The sequence below is a fragment of the Salmo salar genome, chromosome ssa23 (assembly GCF_905237065.1).
Source record: "Salmo salar chromosome ssa23, Ssal_v3.1, whole genome shotgun sequence".
Taxonomy (NCBI): Eukaryota; Metazoa; Chordata; class Actinopteri; order Salmoniformes; family Salmonidae; genus Salmo; species Salmo salar.
Genome location: NC_059464.1, coordinates 26878956 through 26902914, shown reverse-complemented (window position 1 = coordinate 26902914; position 23959 = coordinate 26878956). Strand labels below are relative to the sequence as shown.

At 40.1% G+C, this 23959-nt stretch overlaps 2 protein-coding genes across 5 annotated transcripts in view; one reads left to right on the top strand and one right to left on the bottom strand.

Annotated features, from left to right (window-relative positions):
- LOC106584329 (FAS-associated factor 1) overlaps nucleotides 1-5210 on the bottom strand; it is an 88284-nt gene extending 83074 nt beyond the window's left edge. For 2 of the 3 annotated variants that reach the window (XM_014169485.2, XM_014169487.2), the window contains exon 1: nucleotides 4895-5206. In XM_014169485.2, coding sequence (XP_014024960.2) covers nucleotides 4895-4951 — 57 coding nt within the window. In that variant the 5' untranslated portion in view covers nucleotides 4952-5206. Of the gene's footprint in view, nucleotides 1-4894 lie in introns of all 3 variants that reach the window. The other variant, XM_014169488.2, reaches the window with a different exon arrangement.
- Nucleotides 5211-6588: 1378 nt separating this feature from the next.
- Nucleotides 6589-11182, top strand: LOC106584328 (cyclin-dependent kinase 4 inhibitor C). Of its 2 annotated transcripts, XM_014169482.2 has the most exons (4): nucleotides 6589-6749; nucleotides 7244-7395; nucleotides 7989-8116; nucleotides 9769-11182. In XM_014169482.2, exons 3-4 carry the CDS (start codon nucleotides 7991-7993, stop codon nucleotides 10123-10125), a joined length of 483 nt encoding a protein of 160 aa, XP_014024957.1. In that variant the 5' UTR covers nucleotides 6589-6749; nucleotides 7244-7395; nucleotides 7989-7990; the 3' UTR covers nucleotides 10126-11182. The 2 variants fall into 2 exon arrangements, with proteins under 2 accessions (XP_014024957.1, XP_014024958.1); XM_014169483.2 differs by lacking the exon at nucleotides 7244-7395 and having other exon boundaries at nucleotides 6590-6749; nucleotides 7990-8116.
- The last annotated feature ends 12777 nt before the right edge of the window (nucleotides 11183-23959 follow it).

The window sequence follows — 23959 nt, the reverse complement described above, 5'->3', positions numbered from 1 at the left end:
TATGCGCTTGTATTTTCAAATATTGCGATATGCTTAGCCTCTACTTTTCAGTCACAAATCAACAATAATCTGCTCAAATAGCACGCGCTGCCTCCCCTTCCGACTGTAGGCAATGTGATTTAAAACAATCCACAATTTATTTAAGATGCTAATGATCCTCTGTGCCAAAATCATGCTTTAGTTGACTCTTTTGAATGATTTTATTTATTTATGTATAGACAGGAGTAGGCTATATAATTTTGGCAATTTAAATCAAATGTACTTTTGGGAAACGTAACGCACTTAACCTCCATTCCCTATTCGATTGCAGGCTACGGATACATTTTTTTGTGGGCCATTCTAAATCAAATAATTCCACATACACACTACATTGCTGACAGGTGTATAACATTTTTGCACACAGCCATGCAATCTCTATAGACAAACATTGCCTGTATTGAAGACCTCAGTGACTTCAAACGTGGCACTGGGATAGGCTGCCACCTTTCCAACAACTCAGTTAATCAAATTTCTGCCCTGGTCAACTATACAGTTGACTATATACAATCTTTCTGATTGAGAGGGGGTCAAATACTTATTTCCCTCATTAAAAAGGCAAATCATTTTATAACATTTTTTACATGTGTTTTTCTGGATCTTTTTGTTGTTATACTGTCTCTCACTGTTCAAATAAACCTACCATTAAAATTATAGACTGATAATTTCTTTGTCAGTGGGCAAACGTACAAAATCAGCAGGGGATCAAACTTTTTTCCCCTCAGTGCAAGTGCTGTTGTTGTGAAGTGAAAACGTCTAGGAGCAACAACGGCTCAGCCCAGAAATGGTAGAACACACAAGTTCACAGAACAGGCCCGCCGAGTGCTGCTTCCAACTTTGTGGTAACATTTTAGGGATGTCCCTTTCCTGTTTCAGCATGACAACGCCCCTGTGCACAAAGCGAGGTCAATACAGAAATGGTTTGTCGAGCTCGGTGTGGAATAACTTGACTGCCCTGCACAGAACCCTGACCTAAACCTCATCAAACACCTTTGGATGAATGCAGACTGCGAGCCAGGCCTAATCATCTAAAATCTGTGCCCATATACTTTTGGTCATGTAGTGTATATTAGTAGGCTATATGAAAGACCAGATAAAATTAAGAATAGTCTGCTGGATGAGAATTAGAGGTCGACCGATTAATCGAAATGGCCGATTTCAAGTTTTCACAACAATCGGTAATCGGTATTTTTGTCCACCGATGTAACTTTTTTTTTACACCTTTATTTAACTAGACAAGTAAGATTAAGAACACATTAGTATTTTCAATGACGGCCTAGGAACGGGGGTTAACTGCCTTGTTCAGGGGGGATTCGGGGATTCATTTTTGCAACCTTCTGGTTACTAGTCCAACGCTCTAACCACCTGCCTTACATTGCACTCCACGAGGAGCCTGCATGGCAGGCTGACTACCTGTTACGCAAGGGCAGCAAGAAGCCAAGGTAAGTTGCTAGCTAGCATTAAACTTATCTTATAAAAAACTATCAATCTTAACATAATCACTAGTTAACTACACATGGTTGATGATATTACTAGTTTATCTAACGTGTCCAGCGTTGCATATAATCGATGTGGTGCCTGTTCATTTTTCATTGAATCACAGCCTACTTCGACAAACGGGTGATGATTTAACAAGCGCATTTGCGAAAAAAGCACTGTCGTTGCACCAATGTACCTAACCATAAACATCAATGCCTTTCTTTAAAATCAATACGCAAGTATATATTTTTAAACCTGCATATTTAGTTAATATTGCCTGCTAACATGAAATTGTGTCACTGCTCTTGCGTTCATTGCCTGGCTCGTTGCGAACTAATTTGCCAGAATTTTACGTAATTATGACATACCATTGAAGGTTGTGCAATGTAACAGGAATATTTAGACTTAGGGATGCCACCCATTAGATAAAATACGGACCAGTTCCGTATTTCACTGAAAGAATAAATGTTTTGTTTTCGAGGTGATAGTTTCTGGATTCGACCATATTAATAAATTTTCTGTGTGTTTATTATATTATAATTAAGTCAATGATTTGATAGAGCAGTCTGACTGAGCGGTGGTAGGCACCAGCAGGCTCGTAAGCATTCATTCAAACAGCACTTCAGTGCATTTTGCCAGCAACTCGTTGCAATGCATTGCGCTGTTCATGACTTCAAGCCTGTCAACTCCCAAGATTAGGCTGGTGTAACCGATGTAAAATGGCTAGCTAGTTAGCGGGTGCGCGCTAATAGCGTTTCAAACGTCACTCGCTCTGGGACTTGGAGTAGTTGTTCCCCTTGCTCTGCATGGGTAACGCTGCTTCGAGGGTGGCTGTTGTCGATGTGTTCCTGGTTCGAGCCCAGGTAGGAGCGAGGAGAGGGACGGAAGCTATACTGTTACACTGGCAATACTAAAGTGCCTATAAGAACATCCAATAGCCAAAGGTATATGAAATACAAATCGTATAGAGAGAAATATCCCTATAATTCCTATAATAACTACAACCTAAAACTTCTTACCTGGGAATATTGAAGACTCATGTTAAAAGGAACCACCAGCTTTCATATGTTCTGAGCAAGGCACTTAAACGTTAGCTTTCTTATATGGCACATATTGCACTTTTACTTTCTTCTCCAACACTTTGTTTTTGCATTATTTAAACCAAATTGAACATGTTTCATTATTTATTTGAGGCTAAATTGATTTCATTGATGTATTATATTAAGTTAAAATAAGTGTTCATTCAGTATTGTTGTAATTGTCATTATTACAAAAAAAATAAATTTAAAAAATAAAATAAAACGGCCGATTAATCGTTATAGTCTTTTTCCGGTCCTCCAATAATCGGTATCGGCATTGAAAAACCATAATCGGTCGACCTCTAATGAGAACATTATCAAGTGCTTGTCAAATTGTGAAAGAGACTGATGAAACATGTGGAGCAGAGCTCATCCCTTTCATGCAACTTTTTTCAAATCATCATTAGAGTCGCATCACGCAGCCTTAGAATGTATAAAAAAAATCTAAACATATAGCCTAACGTTTGTATTACAACTAAAGTTGCATAAATAACTAAATTAAGCAGATAAGAGGACCCCTTTCTTTGTTAACTGCTCAACACAGAATAGCCACATGTACATACTCCCTCAGAAATCGTTTGGGGAAAATATTCTTTCTATTTTGTTCAGCTATGTTCAACTGTATTCTTCATATTATTCAAATAATGTAAAATTATGCCATGGAATTCTAAGCAAAGCTTGTCTGCTAAATGAACTAGTGTAGCCCACAGCCATATGGCATAGCCAGATCAGGGGCTAACGTAAGGACAACTCAGAATGTGTTATTCTGTTCTTCTGAAATTAGTCTAAAGAAACATATGAAGAAATGTAGCCTAAAATAAAATTGATTTATTGTGATGGTGTAGGTTATATTAAATGGATTTATTCTCCTTTTTAAAATGTAGATGTTAATAAGGTCCGCATCAGTGGCTTGTAGGCTATGAGTGGAAGCCAGGAGATGCTAAACGTGTTTGTTATTTAATGTGCAATTACCGTGAGACTGGTAGTTATTTGCATTTCAATCCGCAGCTGAGAAAATGTCATGAACGCCACAGCACTATTCAGACTGCAATTAGATGCTAATATTTGGGTCAACTGTACATAGATGTGTTCTGTGAGTGTCACTGAGAAAGCTGATGCACCCATGAAATGGTGTACAATCCATAGGTTAGGTTGTACAGTCGCATATAAATATACCCCCAATGCAATTCTGAAAATAATTCAGATATCCAGAGCGCGATCTAAACAGATGTACTTTAAAAAAAATCTAAATAACTAATTACAACAAAAGACAATTATAACATTCCAACCTTGTTTAACATTACCTAGTCTAATTGTGTCATTATTTTACTATTTTTATCCGTTTGCATCAGTTTCATTGGGTACTTTTATTTTGAAGGCGACCCGCCGATCCCATTATTGTTGTTCACGCCAATGTTGTTCACAACACACTGGTATGGCTAGCCTAAAGCTTGATTTTATTCAGTCACGTGATGCACTGTGTTCATCTTTTTTTGTGGCCTTGTTATTCAACGACCTGTTATCAGGATGATATAGACTTCATTTGAACGTTAGGTAGCTTGCCAACTGACTTAACTGGCTAATAAATTATCACCACTTTACAGATAGTCAACCTTACTCCAGCTCATACTTTCAAACACTAGAGCAGGGACACACACTGCATAAGAAATTCAAGTCTCTGCTAGCTAGCTCAATAGTGACCAAGCAAGTTAGCTAGCTAAGCCAACACAAGATGGCTAGCTAGCCATCTGTGTCAGTTGAATATTTACAATTCATGGCTAATTTATCTAAAGAGGACACCAAGCTAACTGTTTCATATTTAAATCCATGTTAGTTATGTGCTCTGCTTTGTTGTTACTAGTAGCTAGTGAGCTAGCAACTGACGTCTAGCCACCTAGCTACCAGACTGGCATACCACATTAGTTGGCCAGCGAACGTTAGCTCATTTTGGGGGCTGACAGTTGTACGAAATGCTCCCCAACAATGTAATTCTTCAATACCCCAAACATACCTGTGTTTACTCACACACACACTTTGTTAAAATGCACCAACTTATTGATAAGCGGGACAGTGGTGCAGCTCAATTTACTAACGTTAGCTGGCTTGTTAGCTAGTTAGCATGCTAACGTGAGCTAAGTAAGCGTTAACACGCTAGCTAGCGAAATGTGTTTGCCTTGTCAGCTGACGAGACAGCACTGTTGACATTAACGCTGCCTATTAATGTATGTTAAGATTCAACATAATTAAACTAAGTAGGTAGCTAGCTTTGTTATTGTGACATGAGGAAAGCTGGAACCCACCTGAAAGTCAGCCAAAATAATTTCTCTGTCCATGTTGCTTTCGCTATCAGAGGCCATCGCAGTGACTGGCTAAACGCTAGCTAACTATTATTCTTCTATCGCTTGCTTGCTATCTCGCTTCACTCACTCAGGCAAAGGGTCACTAGATATCATGTAAATGTCGTCTTAAGTAAACTCAAGACATCAATATGCGCCAGATGTCTAAGGAACAAATGCCACACTTTGGGTTGGTTTGAACAGCCTATATGAATTTCAATTCTCTGTTATCGTCAGTATTCACGGCTATGTTTCGCTTTACGGCAACCGCAAAGTGGGGTATGGTTCACCTTGCTGTAACGTTCTAAACACATATACATTCAATGTATAGAGCGCGAATGGGTCTACAAAGAGTTGGAGGGCTCTATTTTTTTGAGAACCCATTTCATTCTATGCATTTAATTGTCTATTTGCAACATTGGAACCTTTCATGGTATTCCCAAATTGTCGCATCGTGAGGAAGCTCAGCTGTTATTCTTAAAGTGACAATTCTCTTTGATAAATACATTTCTTTGTACTCCATACCGGTAGCATATGCAAGGTAATAAAAAAATGCCTATCAGGACTACCCATCAAAGAAGACAGAAAATGTAATTTTTTGCATTTTAAAATTGAAAATGGACCAATAAAGCAAGTTCTGTATTGTTGTATATTTTACTGTGTTGTATTGTACTAGACCACAAAACCACAAATAGACCACATAACGGATTGTCGGATTGTCATTTGTTTTAACATTAGCCTTACTTTTGAGCGTTCACATCAAATGTTTAATAAACTACTATGAGAAAACAGAACACAAACTCCATTGGACAGCTCCAATGGCCCACACTGTGGTACTGAAGGCCTAAAGCCAACATTTCTCATGTCTCACAAGAGGGAAATCTCTCATTCTAAAAATGTTTAGCATAATGATTTAAGTAGCCTAAGTTATTAATTTTACATAAAAGGCTTACGAATAGGGATGCCCATAAAAGCAATATCCTTTCCATTGGTCATGTTGCATAATAACATTTTTGAATAGGCATGAGTTTAGTAGGCTTAGCTAGCATAGGCCCTACACCTGTCTTTCCCCCATCATAACCCAAATTCTAGGTTGTTTTTATTTGTAAATTGAGTCTTTTAACAATGTATCACTTTAAAATATGGTCTAACTATCAATCTCATGGAATATCAGTCTTTCCAATCTACTCTGTCTATCAATATCTCCCATCCCTCATTTTGCCAAACAAAGTGACAGGGTCAGCCTGTTGAAATTTCAGACTTGGCCTTCAATACCTAATCTAGGCATGCCGACCTCATTGATAACAAAATCATAATGCTTATCTTTGTATGCATAGGCCTAGGTTATATCCAAAATAGCTGATTGAATATATCATGTTTTTGACAGGTAGGCTTCCCTACACTCTCACAATGGTAGCCCTATGATATGACTAGTTTGTGCAGAAAAATGTCTCTGCCTCTGTGCTCTCCTCAAGTTTAATTGTTGCCTTTGCCAGAGACATGACAACCGAACCTAACCAGAGAGCAATATGAACTGTTCTGGAACAACATTCCGTGGCATTTTTGGGTTATGAAAATGTGATCTTGTGGTTGCACTCGGGAAAGTAGCCTAGGACGCTATCGTCATAACTGCAGCCTCTGCAGCCTTTTAGATGATCACTGTTTTCAGTCCCGCCCTCTCGCTTTTGTCGACTGGTATGCGTTAGGGTTGCGTATTTGAAAAATAGGCTAAAAGTGATGTCAAGAACAGCCTTTTTTCCTCAAATACTGACTTCCAACCAGTCGAATGAATGAACTAAATCAACATATGATGGCAAGGGTAAGGAGGTGTCGTATGTAGGAGAATGTTATATGAATGAAGGCTAGGCTATACATTGAAATGTGTGTAGGCTATGTTAAGCTATATTCCTACATGATTAGGCTACACCTACCCGGCATATGCCTGTTACAGGCTGAACTTGAAACAACTTAGCCCATGGTGTGGTTGATTTCATTTATATACTCAACTTTACAAGTTTAGTAGCGTAAATCTTTTCAGTGTAACAGATGGTAGGCAATGCTGCTACAGTAATGTGCTCAGCGGAATATGCTAATATAACGTCAATATCAAATGACTAAACTGTTCCCGCGCACTGTCCCGAACAAACACTTTAGGCTACTATTAATGAACCAAAGAAGGACGATATCCAGACCGTGTATCATCATTTGAAAATGGGCGGGAAGTGTACATAAAACTCTGAACAAGCATCTCTCCAAATGTCATTGGATAACTTAACGTTGTCAGAATGTTTTTTTCTAAACTATCTTTCTCAGCCCCGGACTGGTAAGAGAGCAAGTCGACAATCAGAAGCTACAAACTTACAAGCCCTAATCGAAACGGCAGTGTTCCATGGATACAGTTGCAGCAGGACATCATAGGCAACGTTTTTGAGAGCAGGAGACAGACCAACATTTTGGAGTTGCAGATAAGTTGCACCTGTAGGCTAACCTGTATCGTCAGTCCGGAAGGGTAGTATATAGCCTAATTGTGGAGTTGGATAGAATCTTTCTGAATAACACGGGTCTATAAATTAACCATGGGAAATATCCCTGAACACTCATTTAGAATCTCAAACGTTATCAACTTCACGTGAACGGGGTTCAAGAATAAAGATAAACCTCAACTCTGCAGGCTGGACGATTGGAATTAGTTTTTAGTTTTTCAACTTCGTGCATCTTCGTCTACAAGTGGACATCCAACATTCCAATCCAATGTGATAAAAAATAAAATATTTTTAAGGAAGGTGGTGATGACCATACACTTGAGTTGGAAATGGCGTGACATCCATGTTTTCCGTGCTGATGCGAGTTGTTACATTGGGATGGTATTAAAAAGGGAGGCGGACCCTGGCAGTGTACCAACTTCTTTCAGGCTACAGACTATTTACTACATTTTCTCAGTGCCTTGCGTCACAACCAAGAAGACGTATACCATCAAAATCATTCACACATACCTTAGTATCAACTTTTGAAACCTGTATCATATAACATTATTCTCTTTATGGTTTTCGTCCACCAAGAATGGCTGGAGGGGCAAACAGACTGAGCAGCGCATCTGCAAGAGGAGACTTAGCAGAAGTTGAGATGTTATTACAGAACGGAGCAGATGTTAATGAAAACAATGTATTCGGCAGGACACCGTTACAGGTTGGTTCTGCATTTTATTTTATAAACATGTACATCTATAAATTCATGATTCAGTCTATTTGATCGATTTGAACTTAAACTACCACATCTTAGCATATGTGTGTTAGTATAGCCTAATGTAAAATGGACTAAACTGCGTGCTTTATTGACAAATAAAGTGTTAAAATTATCCAGAGGTTACAATTTCTGTAACTTGGACTTATAAGTATACTTGATCCAAATGATTTTCAACGAATAGTCTAATATAGCATAAAGAGAATAGGCTGTGTTGGGTGTCATATTTTTAATTGTATGATTTATGGAGAGTGCAGCAAAGTGACTTGTAGGCCTTAATTTAGTAGCATTATGTGAACCACAAAAAAAACCAATGTAGACTAGACTAATGATGTACACCTATTCGTGATTTACCAGAAACTGTAATTGCAATGCATTATATATTTGTTGTTGAATATATTCATATTTTTGACATTCTGTAGACTAAAAAGTTTAGCAGGTTTATATATCTTGATAAGGATGGGTTCAAACATTATGAAAACTTGTCAATCATTGAATAATGTGATTACGTTTTTATATTTATATAGAAGTATCATTGCTCAATAGTGATAATTAAAGAAGATAATATAGTCAAGACCTTGATGCTTGACCTCATGCACTACTCTTTGGACAAGCATGCACACTCAGACACATAGGCCTATGAAACATGTAATGGTTTGGTTTCAACAAGACTATTTCTTAAATTGTAAGCTTATAGATCAAACACAAATTTGCTGTTTCTTTATGTCATAACACATTTATGTGGGTTGATCACTTGGTTGGTTAGGCTATATTTATACCGCCTTGGCATACCTCTGAATATCTGCCTTTGACCACATGGGGAATCTCCAAATGCAATGTTTGCTTTAGAAATGTAACTATGTTTACTGTTTTGTCAAATTACACAATCAAACTCATGAAAAACTAGCAAATTGCAGATTGTGAAAGACTGTTGATTTGGACAGTTCATGACCATACTGGATAGATGTTCAGGCTAATCTCTTACCATGTTATAGGGTCCAGGGTGCAGATGAAAAGGGCTGAAAGTGGTTAATTGACCGAACCACACGTTTTTGTTGAATGTATAAATCCAATTTAGGCCTATACTCAAAGTGCTCTATAAGATTTACCTTAGTACATAAAAAACGATATAAGTATGACATGTATCCTCATGCACAAAACTGTAATACACTATTAGTATCACTCCTCTCTTCCAAATGAAAAATATATGTCATGGCTATTAATTCTATATGCCTAATAATGATGACGACGAACTAACGCTCTATGATTTATTAGAAGATAATAGGTTTACATAATTTACGTAAAAGACGAATGAAAAAAGGTTAACATAATGAATACATAATAAATTGTTATGTGGTTTAGATTCGTTTTTTATCGTTCCTTTTGAAAAAAAAACAGGTGTAAATCTAGACGTGTCTCTCTCCGCAACATAGCCTAAAGAATTCCTATTTTCCTTAAAACACTATACTTCTTACAGCCTACATGTTCTGTCTTTGCATATACTTTACTATATAAGTATTCTGCTCTCAACCAGCACTGATATTCGATTATATTTTTTACCTTTTTTTTTCTTCTTTCTTTCTTAATTTTTTTTACAGGTGATGAAACTTGGTAACCCCGCCATCGCGGAAGCGCTGCTGAGGGCGAACGCAAATCCAAACGTGCGCGACCATGTCAGAGGTCTCACCATCACTCATGACGCTGCAAGGGATGGATATGCAGACACCCTACACGTACTGATGGATCATGGCGCAGACGTCAATCTCCTGGACAATGATGGGAACCTTCCATTGCATCTAGCCGCAAGAGAAGGCTATCTTGATGTGGTCCAGCTCCTTGTTGGTTGTACGATGGAAGCCACAAGGTGCAACTCCAAAGGCCACACACCTTATGATTTGGCGACTATGAACCATCGAGTATCCATTGCGCAATACATTCAGGGGCACACTAATTAATTAATACATATCGGACAATCCTGGCTGGGATAGCGAGGTGGTAGGCCTACATAAGAACGAGGAAGAAAGTAGAAAAAACATGTAGGTCAATCTACCTCTCTGGTTACAATGTATTTGGATGTTTTTCAGACATGATAGCCTCAATTCTCAGTCATAAAGGATGGCCCTAGCATGAACGTTTCCTCCTAACCTAATAAGAAAACAGCCAAATTCCATAGGTTTTGACTCCAATTTTCTCCATCGCAGAACAAATGTGACGAGAGTATATGCCACTGGAATGATCATTTGAATCTATGTAATATATTAAAGCATTTTTAGGCCGACAACATTTCCCTAACAACATCTCCAGCTGCTTTGTTTCTCTTTTTTCTCTCATGTTTTTCCGATATTCCCTAGTGGTACAAGTAAGGTGGGGATTTGTCTTTCAAATTCAATGAATTACCAACATTTTAATAACTATTTGAGATGTGGGTTTGATAATTCAACGACTATTTAAAATGAAATGAGGAACACTATTTTATTGTTTAACTTCAAGACCATAGGCTGTAGGTGTTAGAATAGATGACCCTCTTCATCCAAGGTAGCCTACTCTTGTGCGCATAGCAAATGTCTTATTTTGTCCCGATAGCCCATTTTGTTAATTAAACCCATGCTATTTTGACTAATAACCCAGTAACCTAGGTCTACCTTCATTCTCCTTGTTCAGACCATTGGTCATAAATTATCAATCTAATGGTAGCCTGACTGATGCGGCAATTCTTTTCGATTTTCCGTGCACTTGTAAATAATCAAACAAATAGATTTTGTAAGGAACTGTGAAAGCACGCGTTTACTAATATTCACGTTTTATTTTTTACCAAAGACAACAACTGTCTGCAGGTCTTAACTGATTTTCTGATTGGCTTTTAGATAGCAATTTGGTTGAAATATAATGTATGTAGGGCTGTACTACCAGTAGGCCTCGTTTTACTGTATTGTCTTCTATTTGAATATTGCTAATCGATGTTTTTCACTGTTGTTTGATTTGTGAGACGAATAAATTCATTTGTCCACTGATTATTAGAAGTTTGCGCCCTTTTTTTTATATCCCCCTTGAGTCTACTCAGCACTGCTGTTGTGATCAACCAACAGTGATTGTTCCATAAGATATAGTATTTTATTCATTCAAGAAAAATATAGGCTGTTGAAAGTAGGCATACCCTATCTTGGAATGAAGTATATGAGCTGGACCGAAATGCTAGGGGTCAAAATGAAACTATAAAAATATTGTTACTCCAAACATTGGCTAGACATCTGCTTTGCTTCTACATTTATTATCACTGTGATTATGAAATCATGTAATGTTAGTTTTAAGGTGGCTATAGAGTTGCTACATTTTTATGGTACTATTCAAGCCATCGAATGTCTATCCACGCACCACTTTGACAGGCAATTCTTATATATATATTATTTGTATTCCTTTGCAAATGAACAGTGCAATGAACATTCAAATACGAACTTCAAACATTCACGGCTTGTGGTCGCCACTTGGAGAAAAGCACGGCAAAGCTATAGCTTATAGGCCAACCTGCTACTTTAGGTTAGGTGAGGAGGAACATGCCCTAATTTCTGTCCCACGGTCAAATTTGAGAAGTTTGGCACTTTGAATGGCAATATCATTGGTCTTTTAAAAGCGAGAAAACGTTTATATTTATTTTAGTCAAACTGTGAATAGCTATGTAATACCCTCATACACATAGTATGGTTGACTTCTTTCTATTCATGTAGGCTATGTAGGCTATCTAATCATGTTGTCTCTCAAACAAGCTTAATTAATGCAAGCAAAGCGATGAGACTACTTTTTTTCAATTGGGATAGGCCTACAGTACAGCCATGAAGACCAAAGTAATCAGGTAGGTATATGCTTGAATGTAATGATCCCTTTTACGACACATTGAATCAGATTTACATTTGCAGTGTCGTTTTGGCGGTGTCGGAGGTGGAACTCCGTCGGTTTTATGTTCATATCATTGAGTTATATTAGCCCAACCGGCCGGCAGATGGCGCTATTATTCCTTTGAAGTGGTCATCTGCATCCAACTGGAATGTTTGCAGCAGGGTATAGACCCACACAGAGGAGGTGTTATAATACCCATAAAACCTAGTGGTCAAACAGGGAAATGCTTCCAATCGTTTTCCACAATTCATTTTTCACATAGAGGATTTTAGAGACACTTAAAATTAGGGCTGTGTTTTGTGTATGCTTACCCTGGCGTGATGTTTTCATAACCACATAAATCTCTGTCTGACAAGGTGACTTTTATCAATATATTCGGCTCTATTTACTCTCAGATTCGAAAATGCTAATTAGCTTTAAAATAGATATCAAAACAAAAAATCTACAAATTAGCATTTCATTTTGGGGGATAAATACAGGCGAATATATTGATAAATTCACCTTGTCCTAGAGAGACTTACACGGTTATCAAAACGTCACCCCAGGGTAAGCCTACACGAACACAGCCCTTATTTGAAGTGTATCTAAAATCCCCAATGGGAAAAATGAAAGGTTGAAAAACGATTGGAACCATTTCCCTGTTTGACCGCTAGGTTTTATGGGTATTATTATTATTTCTCTGTATATGAACCAGGGGGCCAGGATTCCGGTCTGCAAGCATGCTTTCCACTGTGCTAAGTGGGCACTCTCAGTACTGCAGTTTAGCTGAAGTCAAGCCCAAAAGGAAAATTCCCATCGACGGCCCCATAGAGAAGTAAAAAAAAACATTTAAAAAACACTTTTGTTATCACCTTTGAGCCCAAAATATCTATATTATTATTTCAGTTATTGTCCTCAAGGCTGATTTTTACACAGCCGTAGATATTAACATTTTATATTCATCCAATGCCGTAGATATTAACATTTTATATTCATCCAAGGAAGTTGTCGCTGCTCGCGCTGCTCCATTGCTCACTGTAAGTGCTAGTGCGCAGGCGTTATATGCTCTGTGAAGCCGATAGCGACCACCACGAAACAGTGTTTGCGAACGTGAGTAGATTACATTGAAAACAACAGGCATCCATCTTGGACGCAGTCTCTAGTTCATAGAGCTCTAGGCGCTATTATTCCTTTTATGTCATTTGTCATCTGCGTCCAACAGGAATGTATGCAGCCGGCTATGCACTTGTGTCCCCGGGCGACCAGCTCATATATAAAACATCCTCCATTCAGGCTGCAAGGGTGTAGGTTTCCTCCTCAACAAGCTTTAATGGCAAGCTGCCGAAAAAAAAATAAGCTGGAAAAATATGCATACAGTCTTAATCAAACAACATTTCCACCACCATGCCAGCTAAAGTGGCTGATGCTTCTTCCTGATGTTCAGCCATTCAGGTTTCAGCAGTCTGTTGTTTACCCCTCGGCTGAAATCTGTGTGCAACATCAGGATGTAGCATTATCCACTCTAGGGAGAGACTACAGTGAGGGAAAAAAGTATTTGATCCCCCGCTGATTTTGTACGTTTGCCCACTGACAAAGAAATGATCAGTCTATACTTTTAATGGTAGGTTTATTTGAACAGTGAGAGACAGAATAACAACAACAAAAAATCCAGAAAAACGCATGTCAAAAATGTTATAAAATGATGTGCATTTTAATGAGGGAAATAAGTATTTGACCCTTCTGCAAAACATGACTTAGTACTTGGTGGCAAAACCCTTGTTGGCAATCACAGAGGTCAGACGTTTCTTGTAGTTGGCCACCAGGTTTGCACACATCTCAGGAGGGATTTTGTCCCACTCCTCTTTGCAGATCTTCTCCAAGTCATTAAGGTTTCAAGGCTGACCTTTGGCAACTCGAACCTTCAGCTCTCTCCACAGATTTTCTATGGGATTAAGGTCTGGAGACTGGCTAGGCCACTCCAGGACCTTAATGTGCTTCTTCTTGAGCCACTCCTTTGTTGCCTTGGCTGTGTGTATTGGGACATTGTCATGCTGGAATACCCATCCATGACCCATTTTCAATGCCCTGGCTGAGGGAAGGAGGTTCTCACCCAAGATTTGATGGTACATGGCCCCGTCCATCGTCCCTTTGATGCGGTGAAGTTGTCCTGTCCCCTTAGCAGAAAAACACCCCCAAAGCATAATGTTTCCACCTCCATGTTTGACAGTGGGGATGGTGTTCTTGGGGTCATAGGCAGCATTCCTCCTCCTCCAAACACGGCGAGTTGAGTTGATGCCAAAGAGCTCCATTTTGGTCTCATCTGACCACAACACTTTCACCCAGTTGTCCTCTGAATCCTTCAGATGTTCATTGGCAAACTTCAGACGGGCATGTATATGTGCTTTCTTGAGCAGGGGGACCTTGCGGGCGCTGCAGGATTTCAGTCCTTCACGGCGTAGTGTGTTACCAATTGTTTTCTTGGTGACTATGGTCCCAGCTGCCTTGAGATCATTGACAAGATCCTCCCGTGTTGTTCTGGGCTGATTCCTCACTGTTCTCATGATCATTGCAACTCCACGAGGTGAGATCTTGCATGGAGCCCCAGGCCGAGGGAGATTGACAGTTCTTTTGTGTTTCTTTCATTTGCGAATAATCGCACCAACTGTTGTCACCTTCTCACCAAGCTGTTTGGCGATGGTCTTGTAGCCCATTCCAGCCTTGTGTAGGTCTACAATCTTGTCCCTGACATCCTTGGAGAGCTCTTTGGTCTTGGCCATGGTGGAGAGTTTGGAATCTGATTGATTGATTGCTTTTGTGGATAGGTGTCTTTTATACAGGTAACAAACTGAGATTAGGAGCACTCCCTTTAAGAGTGTGCTCCTAATCTCAGCTCGTTACCTGTATAAAAGACACCTGGGAGCCAGAAATCTTTCTGATTGAGAGGGGGTCAAATACTTATTTCCCTCATTAAAATGCAAATCAATTTATAATATTTTTGACATGCATTTTTCGGTATTGTTTTGTTGTTATTCTGTCTCTCACTGTTCAAATAAACCTACCATTAAAATGATAGACCGATCATTTCTTTGTCAGTGGGCAAACATACAAAATCAGCAGGGGATCAAATACTTTTTTCCCTCACTGTATAAGGACACAGCTGACCCTTAAACTGACTAGCAAAAACCTAAAAATGACATTTACCCTAACCTTAACCCTTACCTTAACCGTTTTAAACTTCAATGGGGTGACGTCAGACTTGGGACCTCCCAAGGAACCCGTTTGGAGACTGTATCCAAGATGTCCGACCATTGAACAACGTAATCTACTCATGTTCGCATACGCTGTTTTGTAGTTGCTTTTACTTTTCTGACTGGGATTACTGCGCATGCGCACTAGCACTCAATGCGCACTGGACAGACAGCAGTATCGCGCAAGCATGCTCCAGCAACTCTGTCAGTGCGTGGACAGCTAAACAAGCCAAACGGAATGTCCCCTGGCTAGTTGGGCTCATGTCGTAGAGCATGAATATAAAATGTTAGTATCTTCGGTTGTGAGTGATGGAAACATTTATTTTGAATAACTCAATGGATGTTTTGTGCACAAAGGGGAGGACTAAACTGTCTTATTAGGAATTCTCAAACTTGTCTTCTCTAATGGAATTGTCTTTCTTGGCCATACTTCAGTTAAACTGCAGTACCAGGCAAATCTATATGTGCAGTCAAAAGGGTGCTTCCAGACCAGAACCCTGGCCCCTTTGTGAGGTAGTTGTGGGACTAAATTTGAGGAAACCTGAATTTAATGCAAGTCCTCCATAATATTGCAGCACGAATGACCAATCGAACTCACTATAGCTTCCAGCCCCCTAATCGGTTGGCTTACAATAGCTGTTGATACAGTGGCTTGCAAAATTATTCACCGCCCTTGCCATTTTTCCTATTTTGTTGCCTTACAACCTGGAATTAAAATTGATTTTTGGGGGGGTTGTATCGTTTGATTGACACATGCCTACCATGTTGAAGATGCAAAATATTTTTTATTGTGAAACAAACAAGAAATAAGACAAAAAAACAGAAAACTGCATAACTATTCACCCCCCCAAAGTCAATACTTTGTAGAACCACATTTTGCAGCAATTACAGCTGCAAGTCTCTTGGGGTATGTTTCTATAAGCTTGGCACAACTAGCCACTGGGATTTATGCCATTCTTCAAGGCAAAACTGCTCCAGCTCCTTCAAGTTGGATGGGTTCCGCTGGTGTACAGCAATCTTTAAGTCATATCACAGATTCTCAGTTGGATGGAGGTCTGGGCTTTGACTTTGCCATTCCAAGACATTTAAATGTTTCCCCTTAAACCACTCGAGTAGAGGTCGACCGATTAATCGGAATGGCCAATTAATTAGGGCCGATTTAAAGTTTTCATAACAATCGGTAATCAGCATTTTTGGACACCGATTATGGCCGATTACATTGCACTCCACGAGGAGACTGCATGGCAGGCTGACTACCTGTTATGCGAGTGCAGCAGGGAGCCAAGGTAAGGTGCTAGCTAGCATTAAAAAACAATCAATCTTAACATAATCACTAGTTAACTACACATGGTTGATGATATTACTAGTTTATCTAGCTTGTCCTGCGTTGCATATAATCAATGTGGTGCCTGTTAATTTATCATTGAATCACAGCCTACTTCGCCAAACAGGTGATTTAACAAGCGCATTTGCGAAAAAAGCACTGTCGTTGCACCAATGTGTACCTAACCATAAACACCAATGCCTTTCTTAAAATCAATACACAAGTATATATTTTTAAACCTGCATATTTAGTTAATATTGCCTGCTAACATTAATTTATTTTAACTAGGGAAATTGTGTCACTTCTCATGCGTTCTGTGCAAGCAGAGTCAGGGTATATGCAGCAGTTTGGGCCGCCTGGCTCGTTGCGAACTGTGTGAAGACCATTTCTTCCTAACAAAGACCGTAATTGATTTGCCAGAATTGTACATAATTAAGACAAAACATTGAATTTTGTGCAATGTAACAGCAATATTTAGACTTAGGGATGCCACCCGTTAGATAAAATACGGAACGGTTCCGTATTTCACTGAAAGAATAAACGTTTCGTTTTCGAAATTATAGTTTCCGTATTTGACCATATTAATGACCTAAGGCTCGTATTTCTGTGTGTTATTACATTATAATTAAGTCTATGACTTGATAGAGCAGTCTGACTGAGCGGTGGTAGGCAGCAGCGGGCTCGTAAGCATTCATTCAAACAGCACTTTCCTGCATTTGCCAGCAGCTCTTCACTGTGCTTCAAGCATTGCGCTGTTTATGACTTCAAGCCTATCAACTCCCGAGATTAGGCTGGCAATACTAAAGTACCTATTAGAACATCCAATAGTCAAAGGTATATGAAATACAAATGGTATAGAGATAAAAAGTCCTATAATAACTACAACCTAAAACTTCTTACCTTGGAATATTGAAGACTCATGTTAAAAGGAACCACCAGATTTCATATGTTCTGAGCAAGGAACTTAAACGTTAGCTTTTTTACATGGCACGTATTGCACTTTTACTTTCTTCTCCAACACTTTGTTTTTGCATTATTTAAACCAAATTGAACATGTTTCATTATTTATTTGAGACTAAATTGATTTTATTGATGTATTATATTAAATTAAAATAAGTGTTCATTCAGTATTGTTGTAACTGTCATTATTACAAATATATATATAAATTCATCCGATTAATCGGTATCGGCTTTTTTTGGTCCTCCAATAATCGGTATTGGCGTTGAAAAATCATAATCGGTCGACCTCTACACTCGAGTGTTGCTTTAGCAGTATGCTTAGGGTCATTGTCCTGCTGGAAGGTGAACCTCCATCCCAGTCTCAAATCTCTGGAAGACTGAAACAGGTTTCCGTCAATAATTACCCTGTATTTAGCGCCATCCATCAATCCTTCAATTTTGACCAGTTTCCCAGTCCCTGCCGATGAGAAACATACCCACAGCATGATGCTGCTACCACCATGCTTCACTGTGGGGATGGTGTTCTCGGGGTGATGAGAGGTGTTGGGTTTGCACCAGACATAGCGTTTTCCTTGATGGCCAAAAAGCTCAATTTTTGTCTCATCTGACCAGAGTACCTTCTTCCATATGTTTATTTTTTTCTTTAAGCAATGGCTTTTTTTCTGGCCACTCTTCTGTAAAGCCCAGCTCTGTGGAGTGTACAGCTTAATGTTGTCCTATGGACAGATACTCCAATCTCCGCTGTGGAGCTTTGCTGCTCCGTCAGGGTTATCTTTGGTCTCTTTGTTGCCTCTCTGATTAATGGGCAGCCCTCTCTTGACAGGTTTTTTGTGGTGCCATATTCTTTACATTTTTTTAATATTGGATTTAATGGTGCTCCGTAGGATGTTCAAAGTTTCAGATATTTTTTTCTAACCCAACCCTGATCTGTACTTCTCCACAACTTTGTCCCTGACCTGTTTGGAGAGCTCCTTGGTCTTCATAGTGCCGCTTGCTTGGTGGTGCCCCTTGCTTAGTGGTGTTGCAGACTCTGGGGCCTTTCAGAACAGGCATATATATACGTAGATCATGTGACAAACCATGTGACACTTAGGTTGCACACAGATGGACTTTATTTAACTAATTATTTGACTTCTGAAGGTAATTGGTTGCACCAGATCTTATTTAGGGGCTTCATAGCAAAGGGGGTGAATACATATGCACACACCACTTTTCCTTTTTAAATTGTTTAAAATTCTTAGAATTTTTTTTTTTCTTCATTTCACTTAACAAATTTGGACTATTTTGTGTATGTCCATTACATGAAATCCAAATAAAAATCAATTTCAATTACAGGTTGTAATGCAACAAAATAGGTAAAACGCCAAGGGGGGTGAATACTTTTGCAAGGCACTGTACCTAGCACTACCCACATGACAACAGCTAGTGCGCGGTCTCTAATATTACCCCCCCCGGTATTCTGGAAATCTAATACGCATACCAAAGCTCTCTCTCGCCCTCCATTTGGCAAATCTGACCATAACTCTATATCCTGATTCCTGCTTACAAGCAAAAACTCAAACAGAAAGTACCAGTGACGCTCTCAATACAGAAGTGGTCCGAGGAAGCAGATGCTAAGCTACAGGACTGTTTCACTAGCACAGACTGGAATATGTTCCGGGATTCAGCCAATGGTATTGAGGAGTTTACCACATCAGTCAATGGCTTCATTAATAAGTGCATAGACGTCATCCCCACAGTGACCGTAAGTACATATCCCAACCAGAAACTATGGATTACAGGCAACATTTGCACTGAGCTAAAGGCTAGAGCTGCCATTTTCAAGGAGCAGGACACTAATCCGGAAACTTATAATGTGCTGACTAGCTTTTCAAACTCTACCTGACTCAGTCTGTAATGCCTACATGTTTCAAGCAGACCACCATAGTCCGTGTCCAAGGTAACCTGTCTAAATTACTAATGCCTCATAGCACTCACATCTGTAGCCATGAAATGCTAAAAAAAGGCTGGTCATGGCTCACATCAACACCATCATCCCAGACACACTGGACCCACTCCAATTTCCATACCGCCCCAACAGATCACTCAATCTCTATTGCACTTCACACTGCCCTCTCCCACATGGACAAGAGGAACACCTATGTTTAAGAATGCTGACTACAGCTCAGTGTTCAACACCATAGTGCCCTAGAAGCTCATCACTAAGCTAAGGACCCTGACACTGAAAACCTCCCTCTGCAACTGGATCCTGGACTTCCTGACGGGCTGCCCCAGGTGGTGAGGGTAGGCAACAACACATCCGCCACGCTGATTCTCAACAAGGGGACTCATCACGGGTGCGTGCTTAGTCCCCTCCTGTACTCCCTGTTCACCCACGACTATCTGGCCGAGCACAACTCCAACACCATCATTTGGACACTGTGTTAACTAACCTCCAAATGAGCTTCAATGCCATACAACACTCCTTCCGTGGCCTCCAACTGCTCTTAAACACTAGTAAAACCAAATGCATGCATTTCAACCGTTCGCTGCCGGCACCCGCCCGCCCGACTAGCATCACTACCCTGGACGGTTCTGACCTAGAATATGTGGACAACTACAAATACCTAGGTGTCTGGCTTGACTGTAAACTCTCCTTCCAGACTCATATTAAACATCTCCAATCCAAAACCAAATCTAGAATCGGCTTTCTATTTCGCAACAAAGCCTCCTTCACTCACGCCGTCAAACTTACCATAGTAAAACTGACTATCCTACCGATCCTCATCTACAAAATAGCTTCCAATACTCTACTCAGCAAACTGGATACAGTCTATCACAGTCCCATCTGTTTTGTTACCAAAGCCCCTTACCACCCACCACTGCGACCTGTATGCTCTAGTCGGCTGGCCCTCACTACATATTCGTCGCCAGACCCACTGGCTCCAGGTCATCTATAAATCTATGCTAGGTAAAGCTTCGCCTTATCTCAGCTTACTGGTCACGATAACAACACCCACCCGTAGCAAGCGCTCCAGCAGGTTTTTCTCACTGGTCATCCCCAAAGCCAACACCTACTTTGGCCGCCTTTCCTTCCAGTTCTCTGCTGCCAGTGACTGGAATGAATTGCAAAAATCGCTGAAGCTGGAGACATATATTTCCCTCACCAACTTTAAACATCAGCTATCTGAGCAGCTAACCGATCGCTGCAGCTGTACATAGTCCATCTGTAAATAGCCCACCCAATCTACCTACCTCATCCCCATATTGTTTTTATTTAGTTTTCTGCTCTTTTGCACACCAGTATCTCTACTTGCACATCATCATCTGCTCATGTATCACTCCAGTGTTAATCTGCTAAATTGCAATTACCTCGCTACTATGGCCTATTTATTGCCTACCTCCTCATGCCATTTGCACACACTGTATATAGACTTTCTTTTTTTTCTATTGTGTTATTGACTGTACGCTTGTTTATTCCATGTGTAACTCTGTGTTGTTGATTGTGTCGCACTGCTTTGATTTATCTTGGCCAGGTCGCAGTTGTAAATGAGAACTTGTTCTCAACTGGCCTACCTAGTAAAATAAAGGTGAAATATTTTTTTTTATTTTAAATTAAGTTTGCTGACTACACAACGGTGGTAGGCCTGAGCACTGACGACGTTGAGGCAGCCTATAGGGAGGAGGTTAGAGACCTGGCAGTGTGGCGCCAGGACAACAACCTCTCCCTCAACTTCAGCAAGACAAAGGAGTTGATCGTGGACTACAGGAAACGGAGGACCGAGCACACCTCCATTCACATCGACGGGGCTGCTCTAGCGGGTTGAGAGCTTCAAGTTCCTCTGTGTCCACATTACTAAGCATCTATCATGGTCCACACACACCAACACAGTCGTAAAGAGGGCACAACAACGCCTGTTACTCCTCACGAGGCTGACAAGATTTGTCCTGGGCCCGCAGCTGCACCACTGAGAGTGAGTTTTGGTGGGCAGCCCTCTCTTGACTGGCTGTATCACCGCTTGGTATGGCAACTGCTTGGCATCCAACATCCTGCTTGGCATAGACAGTTCTCTCTGCTACTGCATGGCAAGCAGTACCGATGCACCAAGTCTGTAACCAACAGGATCCTGAACAGCTTCTTCTCCCAAGCCACAAGACTACTAAATAGGTATTATGGCTATTATGACTCATACTGTGGTACTCTATATCTCTGTATAGTTCTGCATTGACATGATTGGTTGACAGTAGGTGGGGGCAGGATGTCCTGTAAAACTCCTAATCCTTCAGAATACCTCTGCTCTGCGAAGCGCAAGAAGTATGAATGCCCTGACTTCTGCAGAGGCCATATCACAGTAGATGTTGTACGGCCACTGCAGACGTCTGACTGGCTGCAACCTGGTCTCAGAGCATTTCGTATTATTCTGTGTGTAAATCCTAAAGGAAACTCTGAAATAGCATACTGTTTTTATGAAAATTTTTGAATATTCACATTTTAATCTGTCGCCAATTGTATGGAAACCTAGCTATAGACACCCTAAAGACTCTGCCAAGTGTGCTAGTCCAGTGTACCTTTCATTATACCTGCACATCATGGTTCACCAGCAGCCCAAAACATCTAAAGAATAAGCTACCAGCCAAAAACGCTTGTAAGAATTGTACTTAAACTCCCCCCACATACTGTCTCTAGCTCTGTAATGTCTGTATTAATGTATTTATGTAAAAAAAAGTTTAAAAAAGAGGTACCACAATGGAAAAAGTCCCCGACTGTTAAAAAATATTTGTGTATATACAGTACCAGTCAAAAGTTCGGACACACCTATTCATTCAAAACCCTTGAATGAGTAGGTGTATTTTTTTAACTGACAAATAAAAAATTGGATTTCCAGCTAGCTGATCATTGTCTGCAGCCGGCTCTGATCGTAGTGTAATGAAACAGGCAGCTTGAGCTTGTCAGTGGTGGTCGGTGAACCCTCAACCTTCTGGCATGTAGCCCTGTGTGGCATCGACTGTGCCACTAAAGCATGCTGAAGTGCCAAAAACGATATCCATGTTAATAAACACAGGGTTGCGATAGTTATTGTTATTTGTGGTCGTAAACATTATTTTGAGTTAATTCTATGAGTGGGGAGGGTGTTCAATTTATTTTACAGTACAAGAGTAGGGTCATGTGAAAATATTTTTTACTTTGTGGAGGGGAGTGCATTTTTTTATGACACCTTGAGTTGGACCACCCCCCCAGTAAATTTTGATCTGTTTAAAAAGGCATGGGTAGATTTTCCTTTTGTAGTTCCAGATTTTCGTCATTCTTCGGTCGAGTTTGTCTTCATGTGTGCTTGTCAATTGTAGGCCTAAGTAAATCCTTTGATGCAGGCCTATGCCATTAATTTCAATGCATATATATGATTTATCTGGCATAGGGGCCTAGTTAGCATTTGCGGTCAGCTGTTTTATGCACAGGTTACTTTCACATTGATGTAGGCAAGTGAAGTCCAACTTCTTGTGACTTGATAGCATAGTAGGCAGTGCTTGACTTGGGCAGGAGCTCACTGGAGCTGAGTACCAGAACCTCAAATGTTCTACTGCTTGAGCTTCTGTTCCTCATATAGAATCTTAGTTTAAAAGTATTGTGGAGCTCCTGCACCTAGATATAAACACTACCGGCACACTAAATAAGTCCCGAACCTATTTCAGTCCAAGTCAAGCACTGAGCATAGGCCTACATTGTGCATCTGTTTCATGTGGCACTGTATGCGCTGTTCCACAAGTAAATTAGTCCATTTATAATGAGGCTGAGTAGTGGTTGACATTGTCCACACCGTTCCACAGACCTTTGAACCTAATATTGCGGTGATAATTAATGGCTGGGGTCAATTGTTTTTTCTTTTTCTGTTTTCCAAATATAATTTTATTTTTTAAATTGTGTAGAAGTGCAATTATTGAGCTTGAATATGAACTCATCCTCTGTTACTGTATTTGTCTCACTAAGTTGCCCTGCATTCAGTGTTGATCCACATCTACACACCGCTAACACTGTTGATGCAACTTCTGGTCTCAGTACACCCAGCGGAGTAGGGTACTAAAAACTACTTCGACAAGAATAGAGAATCCAGAGAGCCTTTGACCTCTGTGTCATGCCCAACTGTTGGAACATGACCTCTATCTACACTGGGACTTGAATTGGTTACCTTTATCATAGGTATTTCTTTCTGCAGTGTATTCTGGTTCAGGAGAGTGACAGGAGAGCATTCATAAAAGGCAGCTTCCTTCCACAGGCCTTCAGTGTGGCGTGTGCGCTGCAGGGCGGATCAGGTTGTGTAGACCAGATTAGATGTAGTATGGTTTTTCTACTTGAATACTACTCTAGGATTACTACTTGGTTGTCTATGTGCAAAAGCGAGATACATTTCT